The sequence below is a fragment of the Podarcis vaucheri genome, assembly GCF_965113315.1.
Source record: "Podarcis vaucheri genome assembly, chromosome: 2".
In the NCBI taxonomy this organism is placed as follows: Eukaryota; Metazoa; Chordata; class Lepidosauria; order Squamata; family Lacertidae; genus Podarcis; species Podarcis vaucheri.
In genome coordinates this window covers 76,935,220-76,962,046 of record NC_138760.1, presented here as the reverse complement: position 1 = coordinate 76,962,046, position 26,827 = coordinate 76,935,220, and the positions used below count along the sequence as shown (strand labels likewise).

The window sequence follows — 26,827 nt, the reverse complement described above, 5'->3', positions numbered from 1 at the left end:
AAATAAAGGGCAGGGCTTTCAGAGGGGAGAGACAAAAACCACAGCCCATGTGCATTTTGTGTGAAGCTCTGCCCATTGGTGTGAATGGCAAGCAGTGTCCATCCCTGGGGTCAGAAGTGCATGAAGGCTAGTGTGCCAATCACACACTGAGAAAAACCAGGCCTGATTGTTTAGACAATTCAACACAGTTCAGTGCCAGATGCATAGCATCCAGTGTCTGTCATGATGGTAAACATATAAAAATGAACTAAATAGTTGGCAACCTAAATGGTGTTCCCATATTCCCAGAAATCTGTACAAAGGCCTTTCTGGAAGTATCCCATGTGTGCATGATAAGATCTAGCTGTTAGTAAATGTGTTTGGGGTTACACCCTAACTAGAGTGTCTCATTGAACTCAGTAGTACTTGTAAGCAAATACGCTTAGGAACATGCTGTCAGGGTGTACCTCAGGTGTGACATTGACAGTGCCTTTCAACGTTGTACTGATGCATAATGGAAAGAAACTGAACAGGTGCATGCCCTGTTATTGTTGGAGAAAGCGTTACCTATTGAATTTGTGCTTGTCAGGAGGAAAAGGTGGCTTAAATCTAACTTGGAATTGCCCTTGTTTTGATTCATGTGTATGCAAATACATTCAAGGAAACAAAATTGGTTGGGATATCTATTTTCCAAATCAACATATTCTCAGCAATAACTTCTCTGTTCCTAGACTGTGTAAATAGCCACACATTATCTTGGCAGCGCCCCCATTCACTTGTTTGTTTTAAAAAGCATTTTTACTTTGCTCCTCTTCTTTTTTTAAAGGGCTCTTAGAGCAGCTTACAACAATCATAAGAAGACAGTCCACACCCTTGAACTTTCAGTCTAAAAGACACAGCCCAAAAGGAAAAGGGATTGGGCAGGACAAGGGAAAAAACTAAATTCAGACACTATTTCTTATAAGTGTTATTTCAAATAAGTTTGAATAAGAGCTTTCTTCTAGCATGTAAGGTTGAAGCAAGCTCCCTGCAGCTGCTCCCTCTCTGGCCAAGGGATGGGACCAAGTTGGTCTCCACTTTGGCATGAAGTGGGTGTGTGGGTGTGTAAACAACAGTTTCCCAGTGGACCTTGGTTTCCTGGCCACATGCCTTTAAAGCTGCAAAGTAGGCAGAAAGCAGCAGGTACTGCTTTTCTTCAGATACGGCCTAAAGAACATAGAGCTTTGATCCATTTAAGGTGCACATCCTCATTCTCTGCCCCCAGGCTGTGCACTTCCTTGTAAGTCTCTCTTTTGCTCTGTTGCCCACTCCTTTAGGGATTCTGCTCTTCTGAAGTGCCTTCTTTTATCCCTTTGTGGATGTGGCTGCCCTCGGCTTGAAGTTCCAGTTATAACCCTGCAAACAGTCTCCATAGGCTCTTGCTCTTCACTTTGTGCTGGCTGTTTCTTCTTCTTCTTTCTTTCTTTCCTTTTTTTAGCTTTTTCCTCCATTGGGGCTTGTTCACTGGGGAAGGTTTCTGAGAATGTGGGGCGTAGCACCCATCAGGCCACTTACAGGAAGGGGAAGGCTCCTGAGTCAGGGCCAGCTCGGACTGGGTGGGAGCAATTTCCTAACTTGACATTGCATCATACTGATTTTTTAAAAAGAAAATATTCTGAGTGTTTTGTGTCAGCTGGGACCTGGGGAAGGGGCCACCCCACTGGTTGAAGGAGCTGGGAAAGAAAGAGTGGAGAGATACTTAAGGAGGTCCACTCAGATAAGTCTCCCATGAGCAACTGTAACCCAGGCCCTCTAAACCTCTCCCTCCTCCAGAATTATTCCTGACACGTGAGCTCTGGGTAAATATTTGGCTAGTGGGGCAGGGGGGCTCTGTGCCTTTGCTTCCTGCTGGGATAGTCCTGTGTGCACAGCCCAGCTGGCTGATCCATTTAGCCAAGTTGGGAAGGCTGGTGCTGCCGGTGGGAATCATGCAGGCCGTGAGTGCTCTGGTCCTTCTGTTGAGCTGTACCTTCAGCACAGGTAAGAAACTTCTCTCCCATTTCTGAGTATATGCTGACTAGAGATGGGTAAGAATTCCTGGTGAGGGGCTTCCACTGTGGGCCACCTCCGAACTGTCAGTATTTTATGGGACGGATTCAGTTCTATACTGGAAATTTAGGTTTGCATGGTTACAGTGGATTAAAGTGCTCTAGTGTGACAAATCCCTTGTGGTTTGGAAAGTGATGAGAAAACAGGCTGAAAAGTGTGGGACAAACACTTGATTAACAGGAAGACTTATAAACACTGCAAGCAAATGGTGAATTATGCGCGTGTGGTTGTATAATTCCCCATGAGCAAATCAAAAACAAATGCGCAGTAAACATTAACCACAGTGTAAGCTTTGTGCATGTGAATTGGAATGGATGTTCAAAAAGCAGGCTGTCTGGAAGAGCCTCTAGTCCTGTTGAAGCACACAATCTGAGCAGAGTGAGGAAGAGAACTGGCTTGTCTTCCTCCCAACTCTTGCTATCCCAATCTCTCATGTCCCCTCAGAGCTCTAGATAAGCAAGCAAGAAGCAATTGCTAAGAGCAAACACAATGGGTGGAACTCAAAATTGTGCTAAGGTGGTTGTTTCATCTGTGCAGGTATTTCTGTTTGCTAGATAGAACAATCTCTCCTCTCCTTCCTCCATGCCCTGCTTTGGGGCTTCTCCAGACTCCCTCACCTCCCAGAGCTGATTTGGAGGGGGCGTGGAGGCACATGGAGGGAGGAGAGAGGGGAACAGCCTCATAGTGCTGGTGGGACTTGTTGCACTGGTTCCGGCTAGAGCAACAACTGAGTTGAATCTGGCCCGACTTCTAGGTAGTGTCTCTGCCTCCCTCTCTCCCTTGGCGGGGCTCAAGAGCCTTCGACAGATTCATCACCAACATTCAGTGGGTCTGAATTTGGCAATGCAGTTCTATAGCTAATGCATGCAAAAAAAATGTACTCAACTAAAATGTGCAACCCCCCCCCCCACATATTAATGAAAGATAACATTAATATTATATCAGGAGAAATTGCTTTCCAAAACTGTGTATATTATGAGAAATTTGCAGATGATTTTTTCTTTTTTTTTAAAAAATTGCAAAGCAATGTGTAAATGAGGAGAACAGAATTTAAGACTGGGGAAAAATGAGAAATGGAAAGAAACCAAAACTGACAGATTTCTCCATCCCCAGCTCCAAAACTGTCCCTTACTCCTTGGCTTCACAAACTGCTAGAAGATCACATCTTAAGTGTTAGGAGCCCTGCTTGCTTGCTTGTTTCTCTGGATTGTGCCCTGCATCTTCTGAAGCTGGTTGGATTCTCGGTTCTTTTCAAGGGGCCAGAGCAATGTGCATTTTAAAAATGTCTTTCCAGGCCAGCGTTCTCCTCTGAATGACTTCCAGAAACTAAAAGCGACTAAGCTAGTCCATTTGTCCTACCAGAGGGTGGAGCAGCCCAAGGCCTTAGAAGAGTGTGCACGGGGTTGTGTCTTGTGGCTTGACTGCAGGTAAGAGGCAAAGCCAGAACACTGGGTGCACAAGGGCACAGGAGCTACAGAATCATACTGGGATGAACAGAAGGACCTGCCTTTGGTCCCAGGAGATGGTCTGAAGGCACGCAAGGCCATCACCTTGCTAAAGCTAAGCAGGTCTGGGTCTGGTGGTCAGTGCCTGCATGGGGAGGCCACTTGAGAATCACAGGTAGACTGCCTTAGGTTCTGTGGTGGTCGGGGTGGGGAGGCAGGATAGAAATGTAACAAAATTAAAATCTAGGTCTTTGGTTTATCTAGCCTTGGTGGCCTACAGGAAGCTGCTATCTCAGCTTCAGCATCTCTACCTTCACAGTTGGAATATAGGAATAATATTGACTTACCATACATAGTTGCTGTCAGGACTGCCGAAATAATTTATGAACACAGTAAGACTTTTATGCTTATTATTAGCAGAGGTGTGAGGAGGCGGCCCAGATAGAATTCAAATAACAATGGAAAGCAGAAGCTAGGGTAACTGGGAATCTGTTGTATATGGAAGCAAATGCCAAAATAGGACATGGGATACTCTGATTGCTTTTCTGGGCCAATGACTATTCTGCGGTTGCTCCTCCAGAGCCTTCCACTACAACTTGCACAGTAATCGATGCCAGCTGCTGAATTTCACCCAGAATACACCCCACACTCAGTTGCAGAGGAATGTCCACTATGACCTCTACCAGAAAAAAGGTAGGATGGCGCAGACTTGGACTTTGCAAGGAAAGGGAATGTGAGGAATCATCACAAATGTGCAATGGAAGTATGTTCTGAAGCGGCCCTCAGTCAACAGATGTGTTTATTTCAAAACAGAGAAATGACTCTGCTGCAATTTGGAGAATAAAAGTTGTTCAATGATTGGGTGAGCTGTAAGTGAGAGCACTCACTTAAGCAGGTCAAGAGGGAGATGACCGTGGGCAGCAAGGAGCAGGCCAGGGTGGGGGCTGAGAGTTAAAATACCTATTAAGAACCCCCCACTTGTTTTTGTGGAGTATGGGAAAAAGAGGGGGCAACTAACGTTTGCTCTATGCTAATCCGCTTGTGTCACGCCACCTTGGAATTTATCAAAGGACAGAAGTCCAGTTACACTGCCCTGCTGTGCTCAGATGTCCTGTGCCTTTGTGCATGAGCTTTATGAGTATCTCCATCACTTATCATCTCTCCCTTCCACAGGTTACATAAGGCGCTGCATCATGGGAAATGGGACAAGCTACAGAGGGAACCAGTCGGTGACTGAGAAGGGGAAAACCTGTCAACATTGGGGCAAAAAGACTCCGCACGACCACAGGTAAATCTTTATGAGGGACGAAGTAAGAGTGAAATATAAATCCCTAAAACAACAACATAATACAGGTGCAGTGTAAATAGTGAGAACATGGTCCCACTGTACCCTTTGGTAGTGGCGCCGACCCTGTGGGAACGCCCTCCCATCAGATGTGAAGGAAATAAACAACTATCTGACTTTTAGAAGACATCTGAAGGCAGCCTTGTTTAGGGAAGTTTTTAACGTTTGGTGTTTTGTCGCATTATTATTATTATTATTATTATTATTATTATTATTATTATTATTATTTCCCAGTGCTTGTGTGTGTGTTGGATGAGTTAAGAAATGTCCATTGTTGAACATTGCAGGACCAGGAGCAGGAGTAGGGAACCTGTGGCCCTCCATATGTTGTTGGACTCCATCTCCCATCAGTCCTAGCCACCAGCATGATGATCAGGGATGATGGGAGTTGTTTGTTAAGACCTTCATATTCAAACAAGCCTTTGAAAGTGAATGGATTGACTGTGCTGATTGCTGGACTGTTGTCAGAGCAAACCATATTTTAATTACTTGTTCAACTGTATTTTAACTTTTGTTTTAATTAATTGTGGCTTCAAAATTGAAGTTTCTGTTTGAATAAAACAGAGGGTTGATTTTTGCAGAGAGTTCTAGATTAATTGCTAAAAGGAACCTTTTGGTTTGGAACATTTGCCTGAGCCTGACAGTTCTGCCTCTGTTCTATAAGGTTTTCCCCATCACGATATAATGGGTTGGAAGAAAATTATTGCCGGAATCCTGATGATGATGAGGATGGCCCTTGGTGCTACACAACTGACCCTACAACCCGGCACCAAAGCTGTGGCATCAAGAAATGTGAAAATGGTATGTAGATTGGCTTGAGAAACCTGCATACCACTCACTCGCTGAGCCACTGACTAATCTCACATAATTATTCACAAAGTTACAATTATTGGCAAATATGCATTTGCACTACTGAGGTTTCAGTTTCAAACATCTCAAGGACAAAAATGTCATTTGAAGCACTGGTATTGCCAGGTTCAATGCTCCAATAATTTTGGAAAAATAGACCCAATATTGTAGCCTTTCAGGTGAAAGAAGCCAGTTGAATTCTCAAATCAAGTGATGCCTCTTCCAACGTCATTTTTAATTAATTCCATGAACTAGCCCAATATCTTGTCTCTGACTAGCACTCACCCAGCGGTAGGTAAAATTCCTCAGAGTCAGTAATGAAAACAGCTAGTCTGGACTTTTGTTCCCCCTTTATGCTGAGCCCCATGATTGCCATGTGGGAACACAATTTTGTGGATTAGGGGGACATATTTTCTGGGCCAGCACCAGCTTGCTGCGATTGTGCAAACAATGGGTTGTATTTTACTCAAAAGTGGACCTCCTGAAATCAATGATCATGACTAAGCTAGGTCCATTAATTTTAATGCGCCTGTTCTGCATAAACCTTAGGTGGACACTACCCAGTTATTTTAATTTGATTGTCTATAACTGAAGATGACCGTGAATTCCCCCTTTGAAATTTAGTCTTGCTAGCTGTACGGTATCTGCTGCAGATTTTGAAGCAACATGCAAGAAGCATCAAGGTTAAATATGGTGCAATGATACTGAGACCTGCTTGTGTCTGATGTCTGGCATTGCCTGGTGTCTCTGCGTGTTTATTTGTATGAGATGGCGCTGATGGTTATCAACCTACGTCCAGTCTGGTGTCCTCTCTCATCTCACTGCATGCTGGCTCTTGTCAGCTCGCTTTGCTTGTGTTGTCTGATATCTGCTTAGGTCTCAGGAGTCTCATTTCTTGTCTCCGTCTGATCTTGCTTGTTTGGCGTCTGCTCAAGTTGCCTGGTGTCCTAGAATACAACAACCTGATTGGGCTGGTCCTGCAGGCCTCAGGAGGAAGTTAATCAGCCTATTAGGTCAGTAGGAACCTAGAATGCAACCACCAATTGGCCTGCAGGAGCAGCCCAATCAGGCTCCAGGAGGGAAGCAGAGTCAGCCAATCACACGGGACCCATTGTGCAAATAATGTATATAAGGCCTGAGGTTTGGGGTGGAAATTCATTCACTGTTTACGAGCTGCAATAAAGAGCATGAAATCACTACGTGACTCCGAGTATATTTCACTGCCCTTTCAGGACACCTCAAACCAGCTCCCTGGGGCAAACTTTGCTTGCTCAGGTTTTGCTCATCTGCTCATGTCTTATGGGGTTTGCTCATGCCAGTAACTTTTACAGAATGTGTCCTCTCCTCACCTTTCCAGCTGAGGTGTCAGGTGAGGCTTGAGCAGCTTCATTCTGCAGTGACTCTCTCTGTCTGTCTTTGAATTGCAGTGGCATGTCTGTCATGTAACGGGGAGGACTATCGTGGCTTCGTGGATCACACTGAGTCTGGCAGAGAGTGCCAACGATGGGACCTGCAGCACCCTCACAGGCACCCATACCAGCCAAACAAGTACTAAGTTCCAGTCCTTGGGAAACATATTAAAGGGCAGGGTAGGGACATTTCACATCATAAAGTGACTGGGGAGCTCCTCATTATGGAGCTTTTTGGCAGACGTGGGAATCTGCCCATAGCTGTCAACTTTTCCCTTTTCTTGCGAGGAATCCTATTCAGAATAAGGGAATTTCCCTTTAAAAAAGGGAAACGTTGACAGCTATGAATCTGCCCCAAGCTACGCTGGTGCCTCACAGTGAACTACTAGGCTATTATTGCCCGTAACAGAAATTGGCTAGTGGGCGCATTTAGAATTTTGAGAAAATATTGTTGGTCACAAAATGGCTGCTTTGTAGAGTGTCTGCATAGCACAAAATGGTTCCCACATTTAAAAGAGCAGAGGGAAAGGTGTGGGCATGCCCCCCCCCAACAATGGAAAAAGGTGCCTACACCAGCCACTGTGGTGCTTGTTATTTGCATCTCTCCTTTGTTCAGAGTGGGGGATATCCAGTCCTGACATCCAGTGAAATGTGCGCATATCGGATGGGACATATTCAAATAGGACAGGCCAAGACAGAAGCAGGAGCTGCCCTGTTGTCTTCCTGCAGGAGGTGCAAATCAAGGTTTGCTGTACGAGCAAGTGAAAATAGAAACAATGTGCACATGGTTTCACACACATCCTCCTTCTCTCTCCTGCTGCTTAAAGATACCCCGATAAAGACCTAGATGACAATTACTGCCGTAATCCTGACAGTTCCGAGCGTCCTTGGTGTTACACAACAGATCCAACTAAGGAGCGAGAATATTGCCACATTCGGAAATGCAGTAAGTCCTCCTGAGATTTCAGGCAGTGGTGGAGCAAGCCGATTGGGCGCCTGGGGTGACGCGTGTGCCCTGCATCCAGGAGCGGGGCCAGCCAGGGCAGGACACTCTGTGGGGCCTCCAAGGAGTCTGCCTGCCTCCTCCCACTCAGCCGTCCTACAGCTGAGGGGGAGGCGGCAGGTGGACCGCTTGGGGTAGTGTGTAGCCTGCGGGCGCCCAAGCCACCGCGTCATTCCCAGGTGCGCTGCAGGCCCAGCGGTGAGTGCCGCCTGGCATTTTGTCACCCCCCTCAGTGGTGACACCCAGGGCAACCCGCTCCCACCGCACCCCTTTTCCTCCACCCCTGATTTCAGGGTTCACCTGATAGCAACAATAGGGAGAGTATTGTCTTGAAGGGTATGCTACTGAGTGAAATCTGTTCCTAAGAAAAATTCAGCAGGTTGACAACTGCCTGCTGGGTTTCCCTCTTCTGCTCACCCTTTGAGGTGGCATTGTCCCCACCACTGTTATTAGTGATTTGAGAGCCAATAAATTTTGGGCTTGTTTCACCTGCTGATGTGAGAGGACAGGGAGTACAACATGTTGTTATGGAATGAAAAGGGAGAAGAGGGCAGAGCAGCCATTTAGCAACAGACACCTCTTTCCCTTTCAGTTCGATAGAGAAGATTGGGCCCACCTTAACCCAAGGTCCACACAAGAGCCAGTGACAATGAGCTTTGGCAATGATATGTTTGTTCTCAAGGGGAGTGTGCAAATGTCCGTAGAAACTCACACTGAACAATCCTAAATTCACTTAGCAGGGACTCAGCTATAGGTGGTTAAATATGCACAGGTGCCCAAGGTGAAAAATTCCCATTTATCTTCACCTCAGCATCTACCTGATGCACGCGACCTCCTACCCCAAAACTTCCACTCCCAAAACTGGTGATGCACACAAATCTGCATTTTGCTGTGAAGTCTGTAAAATGCTGTCTTGAAAGTCTAAAGATCAATTCTGAAACGGATCATCATTAATTTAAAAAAACACCCAGAATGTAAGCACATACATAAAATATCAGTTTTGAACCTTCAGCTGCAACCCTCTCCCCAATGAGTAACTTGAAATTTTGTCTCACAAGACCTTGGAAGTGTGTTTAGAATTAGTTTTGTAGCTATGTTTTTTCTGTCTTATTTATGATGTATGCTACTATATTGGTGTGGTAAAATTGGTTTTTGAAATAATTGTGGCTTTGATTTCCTTTTTCCACCCCTGGAAGTAGAGAAGCGCCGACACCTTCCGTCTACAACCAGCTGCTTCAGGATGAAAGGAGAAGACTATCGAGGCAAAGTGAACATCACTGCAACAGGAATCCCCTGCCAACGCTGGGACTCTCAGATGCCTCACCGTCACCATTTCCTGCCTGAGAAATATGAGTGCAAGTAGGTCCTTATTCAGCAACATGGAGGGATTCTTGAATTTGCCCAGTTCCCAGAAGTTCCAGGTGCAAGTTGAGCCCAGATAGGAGTCTTTTGGTGCTTCTGTGGGCAGGTGAGGAAGCTGCTGATATTCTGTCTTGCAATCTCTAGGGGCCTTAAGGAGAATTATTGCCGGAATCCGGATGGCTCAGAGGCCCCTTGGTGTTTCACTAGCCTCCCCAACATGAGGACAGCCTTTTGCTTGCAAATCAAACGCTGTGCTGAGGATGTGCAGACAGAAGGTGAGAGCTGGATGGACTGGTATGATGAGCTGGGATCGAGTGGGATCCTTTCAACAGCGATTCTTTCTTTTCTCTTTCTATTCAAGTCTGGGTAGTGCCAATATATTATATTATATTATATTATATTATATTATATTATATTATATTATATTATATTATATTATATTATATTATATTATATTATATTATATTATATTATATTATATTATATCACATCACCATAAAAAAAGCTTTTGTATGTGATTTGGTATTGGAGGGTTTGACAGAGCTGCAATGCAGGTTTCCAAGTTTACAGCTACCAAGCATAGAACCACTTAACTATATAAAAGAGCAAGTCTTGCTGAAGTCAAACCAACATGGCCTCTGTAAGGCTAAGTCCTGCCTCACGAACCTTTTTGAGTTCTTTGGAAATGCCAAGAAGCAAACAGATAGAAGTTGTCCAGCTGGCACTTGACTCTCAGTTGCAATTGACTTTCGCAAAGCAACGGCACCGGGGCCCGTGACGCTGAGTCTCCTTTTTAGAGGTCTTCTTGTGGATCAATAACTGGTTCAGAAACAGGAAGCAGTGAGTGGGGATTATGGAAAAGTTCTTCCAATGGAGAAAGTGGTGTCCCTCCAAGATCAGTATCCAGACCTGTGCTTTTTATCTTGTTCATAAATGACCTAGAGTTAGCAGGTAAACAGTGAGGTTGCCGGGTTTGCTGATTAATTGTTCAGGGTGGTTCAACAGCAACAACAACAGGGATGGCTTCCTTGGCTCCTCATAGTCATCTGGTTACCCCCTGTGAGAACAGGAGGCTGGACTAGCTGGATAATTGCCCTGATCCACCAGGCTGTTTTTATATCCTTACAGTTTGCTGTGTTAGAGATGATATTGAAGTGTATAGTAGGCAATGGCACTCAGGTGGGTCATTTGTCCTCACAGACTGTTACCATGGAAATGGAGTCGAATATCGAGGCACCGTTAGTAAAACCCGGAAGGGAATCACTTGCCAGAAGTGGAAAGAGCAGTCACCTCACAAACCACAGTGAGTATGTGATGGTCTGTCCTAAATTTCTGCCCTCATCCATATGAGTTCTGAAGGTAAAGAGCCTGCCCCCCCCCCCGGATTTTGGGGCCTAGCCATCAATTCCTTTCCCAAAACCTGTAAGCCCTGTACACCCCCAAAATAAATGGGGGGGGGGATAGAATAGAGTAAAATAAAGTGCACGTCTTTGTAATTTTTAATGTTTCAGGTTACCTGAACCTGCCAGCACTGTACAGTGGTGCCCCGCAAGACGAATGCCTCGCAAGACGGAAAACTCGCTAGACGAAAGAGTTTTCCGTTTTGGAGGTGCTTTGCAAAACAAATTTCCTATGGGCTTGCTTTGCAAGACGACAATGTCTTGCGAGTTCCTGCTGGTTTTTTCCCCTCCCCCCTTTTTCTAAGCCACTAAGCTGCTTATCAGCTGATCCGATCAGCAGAGATGCCGCTAAAAGCCGCTAAAAGCCACTAATAGCGCTAATCCGCTAATCCGTCAATGGGCTTGCTTCGCAAGACGAAAAAACCGCTAGACGAAGAGAATCACAGAACGGATTCTTTTCATCTTGCGAGGCACCACTGTATTGGTACAGAATCAGTACATTTGGCACCATACCACATCCCTGTGTAGCAACAGTGAGGAAGAGGGATTGTCTTATTGTGGGGGGAATCTGTACTAGCACTGGAGAAAGGAGCACACAGCCCTCAAAGAACTAAATTTGAAAAATAAAATAAAATGAGAAGCTCCACAAAATGGGATATTGGAGTGGGATGTTGTAGCCTTGCCAGTGTTTATCACTTTAAAAATTGCGGATAACTACCTGAGTCGGTGCTTCCACATATGAGTGGCTTAGCTTGGCTTTTATTCTAAAGAAAAGAAGAAAACATACAAAAATTAACCACTTCTGCCTAGTGCACATTATGTTATGTTGCTTCTGCAATTACATTTGAGATGGTATCACTAGCTGTGGGGGGGGGGGAATGCACACACCCCGACAATATAAATATTGTCATTTGTATGCTGGGAAATGCAAATACCTGCTCAATGCAGGTGCTCCCAAATGTCTGAATCAACCACAACAAATAACTGAAAGTGGGGTATCTGTTGCATGACAAGGAATTCTTCCAGATAGGCCTTGGGGGTTTAGGGAACAAGAGGCAGTCAAGTGTTCATGTGCTGAAGGGATGGTTGCCCGTTCTTTCTCCTAGGGTCTTCCCTGTCATGTTCCCCACTGTGCATCTTGAAGAAAATTATTGCCGCAACCCTGACAATGACAGCCATGGCCCCTGGTGCTACACCATGGATCAGAAAACTCAGTTTGATTACTGTGCTATTAAGCCATGTGGTGAGTCTCTGAGCCAATTTTGAGAGTTAGGCCAATGTCATGATGAACAGGACCCCCCTGTCCTGGTCACTCCCAGGCAGTTCGACCAATAGTGGGCAACTTGCATCCCCTGCCAGCTGTTTTGTGCACTCTATGGAGGGAAGCCTTTGGCTTACCTTGCCTGTTCTGTATTGGTTAGTTTGTAGGTTTGTGTGCAACACAGCAACCCCCTTGGGCATTTTGATATTGGAATAACATTTGACACACACATTCTGTATTTCATATTTTAAACCCCAGCTTGACCCCCTACACCTATTTTGAAGAGGGCCTGGAAAGGTGTAAAGCACACTGTTGCTCTGTTTCAGCATTCCAAAACATGCAAAAATGATCACATGTGGTAGAAGATTGCATGTGGTTGGAGATTAAAATCACCCTGTTAACAGCACTGGGCTGAGAGGAGAGAGTTACACCATTCTTCTCAGTTTAGCATTGAAGCAGGACAATTTCTCCATTATGGAGTTGATCAGCATTAAACCTCTTCCCACAGCTTAGTGCTGTGCTGGACAAATCATCCCATTGCAACAAACAGCATCAAGGAGAAATTTAACTTCTTCTCTCAGCCCAGTGCTGTGATGGGGATGAGTGTGGTCTGTTCCTGAGTATGAGTAGATTAAAATTGCCCTTTTCTTGCATAGAGTTGAGATGGGGCATCCAGTTTTACTGAGGGCTGGCAGCCACCTGCAGAGACTTGGCAGGATAGATTTGGCCTGCAGGTTCACCAGCCCTGAAGTATATAGTGATCAAATGGTGTACAGAAAGCAAGTGTTGTGTTTGCACATGTAAACCAGCCCTATGTTTCCTCTTTTTAGCTGGTGACAATAAGCTGTCCAACTTGCTGAACCCGGGTAAGTCTCCTGTGCCTGATGCCTGTGACAGTTGGGAAGGAGGCAGTTCTGATGAGAAGGGAGTGCAGCTGGGCTGGGGAACCTGGACTTTGCCAACAAGCTTTGGACGCTGAAGTCTCTTGTTTTGCTTTTCACCACTGAGAGCGTTGTGCCTGACTTCGTTCTCACATTCCTGGTTGCAGATAACGTGGTCTTTGACCAATGTGGCAGGAGGGACGAACGAGTGCAGCTTCGGGCTCGTATTGTGGGCGGGCGACCTGGGAATTCGCCTTGGACGGTCAGCATCCGCAATCGGTGAGAAATATACGAATGCTGGTGGTAGAGTTCCATAAGGAAGATGAAACATTTTCAGTGGTCTGGACACCTCTGCCATGGGGAAGAAATCAGAGTGAATCTGTCCAGCAGGAAGCGCTGATGGGAAAAGAGCCACCTCAGTAATCCAATGGCTTCAAGGGGAGATTTCAGCCCTGTGATACCGCCTCATTTCATTTATCCTTCGTCTTCGTTACTCAGCTCTCACTGTGTGTTCCAAGCAATGAAAGCACTGCAAAAGGGAAAGTTCTCAGCAACAGGCTGGCAAGCTGATCGGGTTTTTTGTATTATATGTCTTACAGGGAATTAGTCCACTTCTGTGGAGGATCATTGGTGAATGAGCAGTGGGTCATTAGCACACGCCAGTGTTTCTCTTCCTGGTAAGCATTTTATCTGGCTTTCCTCTGAGGTTTCCTGCGCTATCTCCTTCTGGTGCCCCTTGGGAAAGGCAGTACAGTGGTACCTCAGGTTACAGACGCTTCAGGTTACAGACTCCACTAACCCAGAAATAGTACCTCAGGTTAATAACTTTGTTTCAGGATGAGAACAGAAATCACGCGGCGGTGGCGGGAGGCCCCATTAAAGTGGTACCTCAGGTTAAGAACAGTTTCAGGTTAAGAATGGACCTCCGGAATGAATTAAGTTCTTAACCCGAGGTACCACTGTACTGTTGTTTTGTGGCAGAGCCTAATTCCTGATACTGCACAGAAAATTGCTGAGGGGCCACCTTGCTGAAACCATTGACTGTTGGCCAGTCATTTATCCTAGATCAGGGGTCTGCAACCTTTAAGACAAAAAGAGCCACTTGGACCTGTTTCCGAAGGAAAAAAAACCTGGGAGCTGCAAAACCATTGCAACATTTAAAGCATGCGCACCGCTGCCCTCCGATCTGACAGCGGGCAGGAAGGTGAAGTCGGGATGGTGCGTGACTAATGCATGCACCGCCCCCATGCGACGTCACAGCCAGTACAGCACCCGCCACAGTGGGCACACAATGCGCCTCCTCCCCTCGGAGCCACGGCAAAGGTGTAAAAGAGCCACATGCGGCTCTGGAGCCACGGGTTGCAGACCCCTGTCCTAGATGGAAATAGCCTCTGCAAAGGTGGGGGAGGAATGCCATGGGTAAAGAAACACCCTAGCTCAGCTTTCCCCAACTCTTGATGATTTGGACTACAACTCCAGTCAGCCATGCTGGCTAGGGCTGAGGAAACTTGTAGTCCAAAATATCCAAAGGGCACGTGGTTTGTAGAAGCTGAGCTAGCACAGCTCATTTAAAGCACTCAGTCAACAGCAGCTTCAGTTCCTGTCCCAGAGTTGCATTCAGGAAATGTAAATCCATTTCACGTTTGCTTTCAAAGGAGGAAGCTGCAAACTGCATTTTTTTAAAAAAAGTATGGCTTGTCTTAATATGCTTTTGCTGTGACCTCTGTTAGCAACAGCTAAAACCAAAAAGTAAACTATAAACAAATGTAAAATGTCTGGAAAGACAAGAGCATCCGTTCCGCAAGTCCATTCAACTACTGAAAAGTTCGGAAACTAAGGTGTGGCATCCAATTGGTTCCTGATTGCTCAGGCATGTCGGAAACAATAGTGGAAGCTGCACCGGACGTTTGGCTTCCAAAAAAAGTTTGAAAACCAGAACACTCACTTCTGGTTCTTGGTCATTTGGGAGCCAAAATGTTCGACTCCCAGGGTGTTCAGGAGCCAAAGTACGACTGTAATGTCATAGCCAGTCAAGCCTATCTGAGGAGGATGTTCCAGAGTTGGGATGCTAACACCAAAGAAGCCCTCTCCTTTGTGCAGTCATAACACACTTATAAAGGAGCTCAAGTAGGGAAGCTGCCACTTAGGATTGCAATCTTTGGACTCCTATGATAACTGTGTTCCTCTTATTGGCAGTGAAGCTGACTTGTCTGGTTATCAAGTCTGGCTTGGGACACTCTTTAGGAACCCTGGTCCCAACGACCCTGACAAACAGGCCATTCCTATCTCCAAGATTGTGTGTGGCCCCTCCGAGTCTCTTCTGGTGATGCTGAAACTGGAGAGGTGAGTGCCTTTTGGAGATGGGCTCTGTGTCTACTACAGAATGGATGTGGCTTCCATGTTTTGTATCCTAAAACAGGGGTGGGGAATGTTTTTCAGCCTGCATCCCTTTCCAGGCAATGTGCCAATGGCAAACAGTTCCAGAGGCAAAGGTGGGCAGAGCAACAAATGTAAATTCTATCTTTGTACAGCCATCTACTTTCTACACACATCTATCCAGACAAGCAAGAGGCACCCTCAAAATTCAATGACACATTCTAGGCAGGCAAAAACACCTGTGGTGTGATGCTGGGCCAATGAGTGTGTGTGAACTGCAGAGAGTTTTGAGGCCAGATAGAGAGGCCTGGATATCGTTCTAGGGCCTCAGGTTCCCCAGCTCTGTCTGAAGATGTGGATGGATCCTATTTACCCATTGCACTTGCACATTCTTGAATATGTGTACATTGGTTCTTGAGAAGACCACCCTCATTGACATTGGATAGTCCAACTGGATACTGTGAAACCTTCAAGTCTTGGAAAGGGAATGATGACCGTCACCCCCCATAAATGCACACATTTAGCAGAATGAGGTGGGACTGAGCAGTGCATGGAAGACTGAGGGTGTTCCATACCTGCCAGTGCAATTCCACAGCCCAATCTGGGGTCGGGGGACCAGCCTGCCTAGTTGTTCTTATCTTGGGGTCTTGGCATTTAACCTTTATTTTAAATAGGGGCGGGGCCATAGCTTAGTGATGGGCCATCTGTTCTGCATGCATGGTTCAATCCCAGGCATCTCCCTATAGGGCTGGGATGACTCCAGTCTGGAACCCCATTGCCAGTTGAAGCAGACAGAACTGAGCTACGTAGGCCAAAGGTCTGGTTCAGTATAAGGCAGCTTCCTATGCTCCTTTTTGTGTTAGGTTAACAGAAAACAGATAATTTATTATTATTACATCAAAAGATATACACACACACACTATTATTATTATAGTAGACGCCAATATATTTTTTTGTTTGGCTTGCCTCTTGGCCTAGGTGCATAACACTAAATGATGGCTCAAGTGTAGAGTGCCTCCTACCACCTTGGAAGTTGGGACACCATCTTCTGTTCTTCAGCTAGAATTCTACTCCTGTGGTTCATTCTGTGGAGAACTATAGCTTTCAGGGGAGCAGTCTGTGAGGGCAGTGATATGTGCAAGAGGGAGTTGGCAGATGAGAAAGATAAAGTGATGTGATGTGATGGATGGATGGATTTCAACAGGAGTGTTTAACAGGTGGGACAGGATATTCAAGACAAGGCTAAATTCAGCATCAGTTTTAGGTTTTGAAGATGTTGTTTCTCCTCTGCCTGATTGACAGGCACCTCCCTTTCCTGGGCCTAGCAACTGTGATGTCCTCCTGGAAGCCAAATTTTGAGACTCCTCTTCCCTGGGGAGTTCCAGGGAAATGGGATTGTAATTCTCACCTGTAGTGGATTTCAGTGAGATGTGTGGTTGTCTCCATATCTCAAAGCTCTTATGCCATGCAATAATGGAAACACAACAGAAGGGACTTCACTGCTCATCAACAGCCCTTGCCAGTAGTAGGAATCTTACTTACATCACCCCTCTTGAAAGGCTAGCCAACCCTACTTTGCCTCTACTGATAACTTTTGAATATCCTCCTAACTCAGAAACTGAACCAACCTAAATCAGAATGGACCTGACCCAGGAATGGCCCTCCAGAAGTGGTCAGACTGTAGTTCCCAGCACCCCTGACCATTGGTCATGCTAGCTGTGGCTAATGGGAGCTGGAGCCCAACGACATCTCTTACAGGATCTACTCCCTGCTGATAGTTATGTGTGGCAGCTATTGCCACACCGTATTTTCCCATGTATAAGAGGCCCCCATGTATAAGATGCCCCCTACTTTTGGGGACCCCAAATTTAGAAAATGGGCACTTTCACTATCCGTGTAGAAGATGCCCCCAGATGTTTAACCTTATTTTAAAGTAAAAAAACCTAGTTTATAAATGGAAAAGTACGGTAAGCGATGCAGTTTCATGAGCAGTCGGCCACAGGCATGACGCTGGCACAGCCAGCAACTTGTAGTGACATTATCTTGGCTCTCTTATTTGAATATTTGTGGTTTTATAGCCTCTTCCTTCCTTCCTGAAGGCCAGCAATTCTGAATCAGCGTGTGGCACTGATCTGTCTTCCCCCTGAGCGTTACATTGTGCCTGCGAACACCGTATGTGAGATTGCAGGATGGGGAGACACCAGAGGTACAGTCTCAGAAAAAGGGTATTGGGGAACAATTGGTGGGTAGATGATTTATTTATTTATTTATTATGTTTATACAAGGCCACTCAGTAAGATTGTTATCTGGGTGACTGTTTTTTATTTTTCTCTCTTATTTTGTATCATTGAAACAAGAGTGCGCAGCATAACAGTATTAAAATAAGAATAGAAGCAGATAATTAAAATATACAGCACATAAATAGTGGTTCAGGACACTAAAACCTCAGATTTGGGAATTTGTTTTAAGTGTTTATCTGGTGCTTAACTTATCATATCAAAGGTACCAGGTGAGTCTCTTTGAGAAGGGCACTTCACAACCGAGTGCTACCATTGTGGAGTCCCCTCCCCCAGGCAGTCTGCCATCTTGCTTCACTTGGTGGGGGCACCTGAAGAAAGGCCACTGAAGAACATTCAAGGTCCAGGTATATAAATGTGGAAGGAGGCCATCTTTGATCTGACCTGGTCCTAAGCCATTCAGCACTTTGAAGGTTAATACTGGCACTTTGAATTGGGACTGAAAATGGACTGAGAACTAGCGCAGCTAACAAAATTCTGGAGTAATATAACTGAATCACTCAGTCCCAGTTAGAAATATTGTAGTCTTATATTGGGCCAACTGTAGTTTCTGAACTTTTCTGAAAGGCAACCCCACACAACACACATTTCAGTTCTCTAAACAGAATCATGGTCTGGCAGCCACTCACCCTTCCAATTTGCCAGGAACTTCTTTAGTGGCTACTCTCTAATTCCATCTGTCAGGGGATGATTAGCTGCTTGTGCTTAAAATTGTGCCCCCTCAGAGTTTGTGCGGCTCCACAAACCTCTGTGTGTGACAGAGCTCCTCAGACATGTCTGCTCTAGTCACTAGTAGAGTCTGACAGTGGCTGCCTGCGGAAACGTTTCCAGCAAAGAAGCTCCTTAACGGAAACGCGTCTCCTGGACTCACGACGTGGCAGCTTCCGGCGAAGAATGGGTCTCCCTACAGTTGCTTCTGACACCTCCCCGCTATTTTCGCTGGACGTGTCTCTCACCCCTTTCTCTCCCCTGCTGTTTCCTGCCTGGGCTGCTGCGTCTCTCTCAGCATTACTGAGATCCTCCTCCAGAGACCCCTCGCTCCCCCTGCTGGTCCCTGCTTTGGCTGCTGACTCTCTCCCAGTCTCTGGGAGCCCTACCAACTCCCTTTCCTCTGATGTCAGTTCCCTGACATCCACCTCCCCTCCAGGGCCCCCTTCCCCCCCGCCCCTACTCTCTCCTCTGGGCGGTGAGGAGCTGAAACCCCGAAAAGAATCCTCTTCATCTTCAGACGTCTCGAACATTTCCCTCCATCGGTTTTCGTTCCGGCTCGCTGAATCCTCCTCCGCCTCGTAATCAGAGAACCCCTCCAACTCTTCTTCTTCGTCGGTGGTGGCGAAGTATTCCCTCCGGAACCTCGCCACTGGCTGAGGTTTACGAGGGAATCTCTGATGAAAAGTTTCTATCAAAACCTCGTCATCTACATCCTCTGCCATGACCCAGGTGTTTTCCGACTCCGGCTCCCCTTCCCACATTACCAAATACTCTACTTGATCTCCCTTCCACCTGGAATCGAGAATCTCCGCTACATGGTAGCTGTGTTCTTTTTCCTCCATAGCTGGTCCCCTATTGACCCTCCCTTCTCTGTCCCCTTTATACGGTGACAGCAACGACCTGTGGAACACTGGGTGCAGCTTCATGTGGTTCGGTAACCGGAGTCTGAAAGCCACTGGGTTGACCTGCTGCGTGACTTCAAATGGGCCCAGCCTTTTGGGTCTTAACTTCTTACAACCCCCTTTGAATGGTAACCCTTGGGTGGACAGCCACACCTGGTCCCCCACCCTAATGCTTTCCCCTTCCCTTCTGGTTTTGTCTGCCTGCCTCTTATATTCCTCCTTCGCCCTGTTTAAATTAAGTTGGAGCTGGCGATGGATCGCTTCCATTTCTTCAACGAACTGTTCTGCAGCTGGAACGCTCCAGTTCTCCCCTTCCCCCCCTGGGAAGGCTCGGGGATGACACCCGTGATTAGCCAAAAAGGGGCTCATCCCCGTGGACACGTTCTCTGCATTGTTGTAGGCAAATTCTGCCAACGCCAGCTTCTCCACCCAATCATTCTCTCTGTCATTCACATAACACCTCAAATATTGCTGGAGGACACCATTAGCTCTTTCCGCCTGCCCGTTGGTTTCTGGATGACGGGCAGTTGAGAAATTCACCTCTACATGCAATAAGCTCATGAGCTTCCTCCAGAACCTGGAAGTAAATTGTTTCCCTCGGTCAGAAACCACCCTCAAGGGGGCGCCATGCAGCCTAAACACATTTTCCACAAACAATTTAGCGGTTTCTTCCGCTGTGACCGCATGTGAGCAGGCTATAAAGTGGGCCATCTTGGTTAACAGGTCTACCACAACCATGATGGCTGTTTTCCCTCTGGACCTGGGCAGATCAGTCATGAAATCTATTGCCACTGCCTCCCATGGCCTTTCCGGCGTGGGTAGTGGTTCTAATAAACCTGCCGGTGCCCGCCTCTCCCCCTTGGCTCGTTGGCATTGGTCACACCCTCTCACATACTCCCGCACATCTTCCCTGACCTTGGGCCACCGGAATTCCCTGGTAACCAGCCACATGGTTTTGTGTTGCCCAAAATGCCCTGCTGTGGGGCTATCGTGCAGTTGCTTGAGTACCTTTTCCCTCAATTCCCCTTCAGGTATATATAACGCTCCCTTGTAGTACAACGCCCCGTTTCTCTCCTCAAAACCCCCGGGTTTGTCTCCCTCCCTCCTGAGACCCCTGAGTTTGTCCTGGGCGTATTCATCCTGCACCGTTCCCTCTACCAGTTCCCTTTGCCCCACCAATGCCGCCCCACACACCCAGCGGTCCTCGGGAATGACATGGATCTCTTCGGGTGCACCCTCCCCCTCCAAATATTCAGGTTTGCGTGAGAGAGCGTCCGCCCTAACGTTCTCTGGGCCTGGCACGTAACAAATCTCAAAGTTAAATTTGGAGAACTCCTGGGCCCATCTCAACTGCCGTTGGTTGAGCACTCGCGCAGTTCTCCAATACTCTAGATTCTTATGGTCCGTGCACACTTGCACCTTATGTTGTGCACCAATTAGCAGGTGCCTCCATCTCCGGAAGGCCTCATGAATCGCAAGAAGTTCCCGGTCGTACACCGTGTAGTTCCTCTCGGATTTGTTCAGCTTTCGCGAAAAGAAGGCACACGGTCGCCACTCTGACTCCTCCTTCCCCGGCTGCAGAAGAAGCACCGCCCCTATGGCTCTGTCAGAAGCGTCTGTTTCGACCCTCAGCTTTTTTTGTAAATCCACATGCAGAAGTTGTTCATCAGAGGCGAAGGCCCTTTTCAGTTCCTCAAACGCTCGCTCCGCCTCCCCCGTCCAAACAAACTTCTTTTTACTGCTGAGACAGTCCGTGATGGGCGCCGTCAGGTGGGCGAAGTTTCGGATGAACTTACGATAAAAGTTTCCAAACCCTAGGAACCTCTGCACATCCTTCTTGGTTTTGGGTGTTTTCCATTCCAGCACTGCTTGAACCTTGCCGGGGTCCATGGCCAACCCCTTGTCTGACAAGCGGTACCCCAGGAATTCCACCTCCTTGGTATGAAACTGACACTTCTCCAGTTTCACCCACAGCCTGTTGGCTTGCAGCCTGCTCAACACTTCTCTGACGTCTCTCACATGTTGCTCCTCATTCTCTGAATACACCAACACGTCATCTAAGAAGGCCACGCAATTCTTGTAGAGCAAAGGCCCCAGTACGTGGTTCATGAAGGCTTGAAAACACGCGGAGCCTGTTTGTAATCCAAAAGGCATAACGAGGTATTCAAATGCCCCCAAAGGGGTGAACATGGTGGTCTTCCATTCATCCCCTTTCCTTATACGTATCAGGTTGTACGCCCCCCTTAGGTCCAGCTTTGTAAAAATCTTTCCTTTCTGCACCCTGGTCAAAATATCATCAATCCTGGGCATAGGAAAAGCCGCCGGCTCTGTCACTGCATTTAACTGCCGGAAATCACATACAAGTCTCGGCTTGTCCGTGTGCTTTTTATCCACAAAAAACACTGGGCTACCCCCCGCTGCCTTGGACTCTCTGATGAAGCCTCTCTTCAGGTTCTTGTCAATGAACTCTCGCAACTGCTGCATTTCCCTGTCTGACATGGCATACAACTTGCCTACAGGAAGCTGTGCTCCAGGGAGTAAATTGATCTGGCAATCAAAGGGCCTATGCGGGGGTAGTTGGTCAGCTTCCTTCTCGCTGAACACGTCGCTGAGATCAGCATACTGTGGTGGCACCTTCCCCTTCTCCATTACTTCAGTCCCTGCCAGGGTGGCTTGGGCCCCTGCTGACCCCTTTTCCCCCCTGCAGTGTTCTAAGCAATGTGCTGAACCGAAGGAAACCACTCTTTGATGCCAGCCCACCAGCGGATCATGTAGGGCTAGCCAGCTCATTCCCAAAATAATGGGAGCGCCTCCCAAGGTGGCCACATTAAACGCTATCAGTTCTGTGTGCCTTGCCACCCTCATTATCATTGGGACGGTCTGCAAGCTGACTCCTCCTCCCAACAGTTCCCTGCCATCGATCGTGGTCACCTGCAGGGGGTTGCTTAAAGGGATAGTCTGTATCTGGTGTTCAGCAGCAAACTCCTTGCTCATAAAATTGCAGGAGCTGCCTGAGTCCAACAGCGCCTTTATTTTTAGGGGGTGTCCATTTTGCAGCTCTAGCGACACTTCAATCACTAGAGCAGGTCGAGGAGCTTCTGGCACGGGCACTTTCACTGCTCTTTGGCCTGGCTGCAGTGCCCTGACGGTGGCAACCAGGCGTTGGCTTTTACATGCTCCATTTCTCCCTGCTCTCCCCCCTCAACAGCTCCCACCATCCCTTGCCATTCCTTCCTCTGGGGGCAGACTCTGGCAAAGTGGCCTGGCTGTTGGCAGAGATAGCATTTCCGGGCTCCTTTTCCCTCCTTCTTAGCCCCCTCACTGGGCTTTGAAACTGCGCGCGCGCGGGCTGTTCCGATTTCCATCGGCTCTGCCGGCGGGAAAGCTGGCTCAGGAATGTCTGGAATGCGGAACTCCTTCCAACGTTCCCCTCTCCCTTCCCGCCTCTCCAAGGCTCTTGCCTCCTGGCGCGCTCCAATGGTCAGCGCAGATTTGGTCAGCTGATCCATAGACACCGCCCTGGGGCTCCGGGACAGCTCGTCTTTCACAGCCGAAGAAAGACCTTCTTCAAATAGCATCTGAATGGGTGCCGCCGATAAATCCCACCCCAATCTGTGAATCAGCATGGTAAATTCAGTCCAGTACTCACGGACAGATCTGCTTCCCTGCTTGCAAGCCATTAGCTGTCTGCGCACCACCCCTTCCTCAATATCGCTGGAAAACATGATATCCATTGCACGAAAGAACTTCATAGTGTCCTTTAGGATATCATTGTGCGTTGCCATCAGGGGTCGAACCCAGTCTCACGCCCCCTTCTCAAGATGCCCAATTACGAAAGCAACTCGCGATTCCTCATCAGGGAACTCATCAAACTGCACATTAAGGGCATATTGCATCTCTGTCCTAAAGGCATGGTAATCCTTGGGGTCCCCCCCAAACTTCTGCACCAATCCTGGTACCTTTCTGGGGAACTGAGTGGTTCTCCCCTTTTTGTCTGCATCCTGAGCCCTTCTCTCCTCGAGCCTCGCCGTCTGCAGCGCAAGTTGGACCTCCAGAGCTTGATACCTTTCTTCCAAGCTTGGACCAGCTCCAACCCCTGCCTCTCCGGTTCCGGCTGGGTTGCTCATGATGCTTTCTCCTGCACAGGCAGCGTACAGAGACTGTCAGACTGCTGTCAGGGGATGATTAGCTGCTTGTGCTTAAAATTGTGCCCCCTCAGAGTTTGTGCGGCTCCACAAACCTCTGTGTGTGACAGAGCTCCTCAGACATGTCTGCTCTAGTCACTAGTAGAGTCTGACAGTGGCTGCCTGCGGAAACTTTTCCAGCAAAGAAGCTCCTTAACGGAAGCGCGTCTCCTGGACTCACGACGTGGCAGCTTCCGGCGAAGAATGGGTCTCCCTACAGTTGCTTCTGACACCTCCCCGCTATTTTCGCTGGACGTGTCTCTCACCCCTTTCTCTCCCCTGCTGTTTCCTGCCTGGGCTGCTGCGTCTCTCTCAGCATTACTGAGATCCTCCTCCAGAGACCCCTCGCTCCCCCTGCTGGTCCCTGCTTTGGCTGCTGACTCTCTCCCAGTCTCTGGGAGCCCTACCAACTCCCTTTCCTCTGATGTCAGTTCCCTGACACCATCTATTCTCACTTTCCTTCCTTCTGCCACATCAGCTACAGAGCTTATGTTCCCCAGTCGAATAAAAAGCTTTGATGCATGCTGGACCCACTCACTGACCCTGCCTCACAGTGTGTGCCCCTCATGACATGGTCCAGCTATACAGGAGGTTGCCTAAGCCAGTTCATCCTCACCACCATTTGTTGATTTGTATGCCACTTTTCCAGGAGACTGTGCCCAGAGTGGCTCACAGCATATCAAATGAGCAATAAGGATAACAGTTCTAAGAATATTATTAGAAACAACCATAATATCAAATAAATAAGTACAAAAAGTCAACATTGTATAAAACAATACAAAAGTTAAAATTAGGTTAGCACCTTAAAATTAGACTATTGCCAAAGACAGAAACAAAAAGTATTGTATAATATACCTGCATCCCATAGCGTGGTTCTGAGAGACTCTTCAAGCATCCAGGGAGCCTGCCCCCATCCCTCACTTGGGGTAGTTCAGAGACTCCTAGACTAGCTCTCACTAACAGGAGCCTTGTACCCACCATTATCATAGGTCTGAAGCCAAACAGGCAACCAATAATTTTCCTTCCACACTAATTTTCCTTTCATACCCCCCCACCCACCCAGGTTGCAAGCCATAAACAAAGTTTTTTGGGGGAGGGTACTGCCCTCACCCTCAGGGCGACCCCCAACCGTTGGTCCTAAGCCTCTGATTCTGCTCCCCCTGCAGGAACTGGTAATGAAAATGTCCTAAATGTGGCCAAGCTGCCAATCCTGAGCAACCAAGACTGCAATGTGGCTCTTCGAGGCCGTGTGAAGGAGAGTGAATTGTGCACGGCACCCTTGAACGTACCTGTGGGAGCCTGTGAGGTAAGCAAGGCAGGGTATGTGAGGGGCTGAACTGAGCTGCTTTGAGTGCCCTGATATGTGAGGTGAGACATGTATCCTCCTCCTGCTTCTCATGTAGATTCCCAAGAGAAGGAGGGACCTGCAGAGAGGGAAGGGAGACAGGGTTAGGAAAAGGCTAGAAAGGTTAAGATCTGTACCAGGAAACAGTCCTCTGAGGGAAGAAGTGGATGAGGGGATCCACAAATAAAGGAACTCATGACAGGGAAAGGGGAGACATAAATACTTGAGCAAATTCTAGGAAGAAGAAAAACCACCTCTTGTGCCTTGATGGTGTTGCTCTGCCCTACAGGCACTGAGCCATGTTTTGTTTGAACTGAATTTGTCTTTTGTTCTCTGCTACACACCTGCAGCGTGACTTTGGAGGCCCCTTGGCTTGCTTGACTCATGACTGCTGGGTGTTGGAAGGTGTGATCACCCCCAACCGCGTTTGCGCTCACAAAGAGAAGCCTGCCACCTTCATCCGTGTCTCCCTTTATGTTGACTGGATCAACAAAGTAATGAAGTTGAGCTGAGCTGTGTGGCTGGAACCAACTCATCATGAAGCCTTCCTTCCTCCACAATCACCATCCTTGAGGTCCTTTAATAAGGATCAGTGTTGCCAAATGGGAGGACATTTTCCAAGCCAGGCTGTGAACTTTGGGGGAACATTGTCCTGAGCCTGCCCTTTTGGAACACACAGGTGATGCTTTTGAAACAAATGCTGCCATAACCCAGACACACTTTTCTTCTCCTTCTACAGGAATAGCTGTCATCATGGTATATCAATAGAACAAAACACCACCAAACCTATACAGTAGTAATTTGTTTGAATGCAGCACAATCCCATGTATCACAGAATTGTAGAGTCAGAAGGGACTACAAGGATCATCTAGTCCAACCCCTGCAAAGCAGGAATCTTTTTGCCCAATGTGGGGCTCAAACACACAACCCTGAGATTCAGAGTCTCATGCTCTACAACCTGAGCTATCCCAGGTGTAGTTAATTTAAAAATCATTTCGAGTCAGGCTTCTACATTGATTATGTACCTTCCATACAGAAACACACACTTTCAGAAGGTTTGAACAAATAATATTGGTGTCATTCTCTCTCCAGCGACAACCCCATTGCAGTAGCTCTTTTACACACTTTCCCATCTCTTTGAAGGAAGCTTCCCTCTCTCCTTCCCAGGGACGGTCATTTAGGCTGAGTCCACACCGCAGGCTCCATGTCACTGCATCCCCCACTAAGCAAGGCACTGGGTTTCCTAAGAACTTCCATCTGTCTGTCTTTCTTGTTACAAAATAAGTTTCCATATTGTTGGTATTATTATTATGTCATTAAAAAAGAACTTTGTAATAAATTAATAGTAATAATTCATTCCTTTTTGTCAAAATTCATTGGCTGAAAGAAAGCTTCATTATTCAGGCTTTGTGTAACCTATTTTTTTTTAACCATTAATGAAATCCTCTTTTTAAGTCCTGACTCCGAAGGGCAACAAACAGGGCGAAGTTGAACAAACAGTTCAAAGTTCCTCTGAAACTATTAATAACAGAGTACAGGCAATACTTAATGCAAAGCATGATGCTCTAACACTGTTGAAGCTCAATGCATGGCTGACCTTATCAGTGCCTGGGAACTCACAAAGTAACTTACTTTTCCAATGGAAAAAAGGCTCTAAGTATAGTATAGTATAGTATAGTATAGTATAGTATAGTATAGTATAGTAATAATATTGACGCATGCCACCCTAATCTCCAAGTGATGCGAGATTACCAGGGTTCCAGGCGCTTACTCAGGGTTTGTGTTTCCTTTTGTTAATGAGGCACAGTGGAGACTGTGGTGTCTTTATGATATATGGTTATTTACACATACTGTATATTCATAGAACTGTAGAGTTGGAAGGGACTACATGGGTCATCTAGTCCAACCTCCTGCAATGCAGGAATCTTTTGTCCAATGTGGGGCTTGAGCCCACAACCCCATTTTATATTTGTGCAGCTGGCTCTTCTTG

The 26,827-nt window shown here is 47.0% G+C and overlaps 1 protein-coding gene across 4 annotated transcripts; it reads left to right on the top strand.

The window, feature by feature from the left end:
• Positions 1-906: 906 nt before the first annotated feature.
• On the top strand, positions 907-26,193 carry MST1 (macrophage stimulating 1). 4 transcript variants are annotated; one of them, XM_082214526.1, is made up of 18 exons: positions 907-1,998; positions 3,362-3,494; positions 4,093-4,205; positions 4,686-4,800; positions 5,522-5,658; positions 7,134-7,254; positions 7,943-8,061; positions 9,318-9,477; positions 9,625-9,755; positions 10,681-10,783; positions 11,987-12,123; positions 12,972-13,007; positions 13,190-13,301; positions 13,622-13,699; positions 15,219-15,365; positions 17,498-17,640; positions 24,659-24,798; positions 25,188-26,193. In XM_082214526.1, the coding sequence occupies exons 1-18, from the start codon at positions 1,947-1,949 to the stop codon at positions 25,347-25,349; spliced, it is 2,139 nt and encodes a 712-aa protein (XP_082070652.1). In that variant the 5' UTR covers positions 907-1,946; the 3' UTR covers positions 25,350-26,193. The 4 variants fall into 4 exon arrangements, with proteins under 4 accessions (XP_082070652.1, XP_082070651.1, XP_082070654.1 ...); XM_082214525.1 differs by having other exon boundaries at positions 9,315-9,477; XM_082214528.1 differs by having other exon boundaries at positions 1,562-1,998; positions 17,498-17,604.
• Positions 26,194-26,827: the final 634 nt, after the last annotated feature.

Bases quoted from the DNA above. Each gene is read 5' to 3' on its own strand.
- MST1 (XM_082214525.1), top strand. From the start codon at position 1,947: ATGCAGGCCGTGAGTGCTCTGGTCCTTCTGTTGAGCTGTACCTTCAGC. The intron at 4,206-4,685 runs GTAGGATGGCGC...TCCCTTCCACAG, and splicing joins TGACCTCTACCAGAAAAAAG to GTTACATAAGGCGCTGCATC. The intron at 7,255-7,942 runs GTACTAAGTTCC...TGCTGCTTAAAG, and splicing joins CACCCATACCAGCCAAACAA to ATACCCCGATAAAGACCTAG.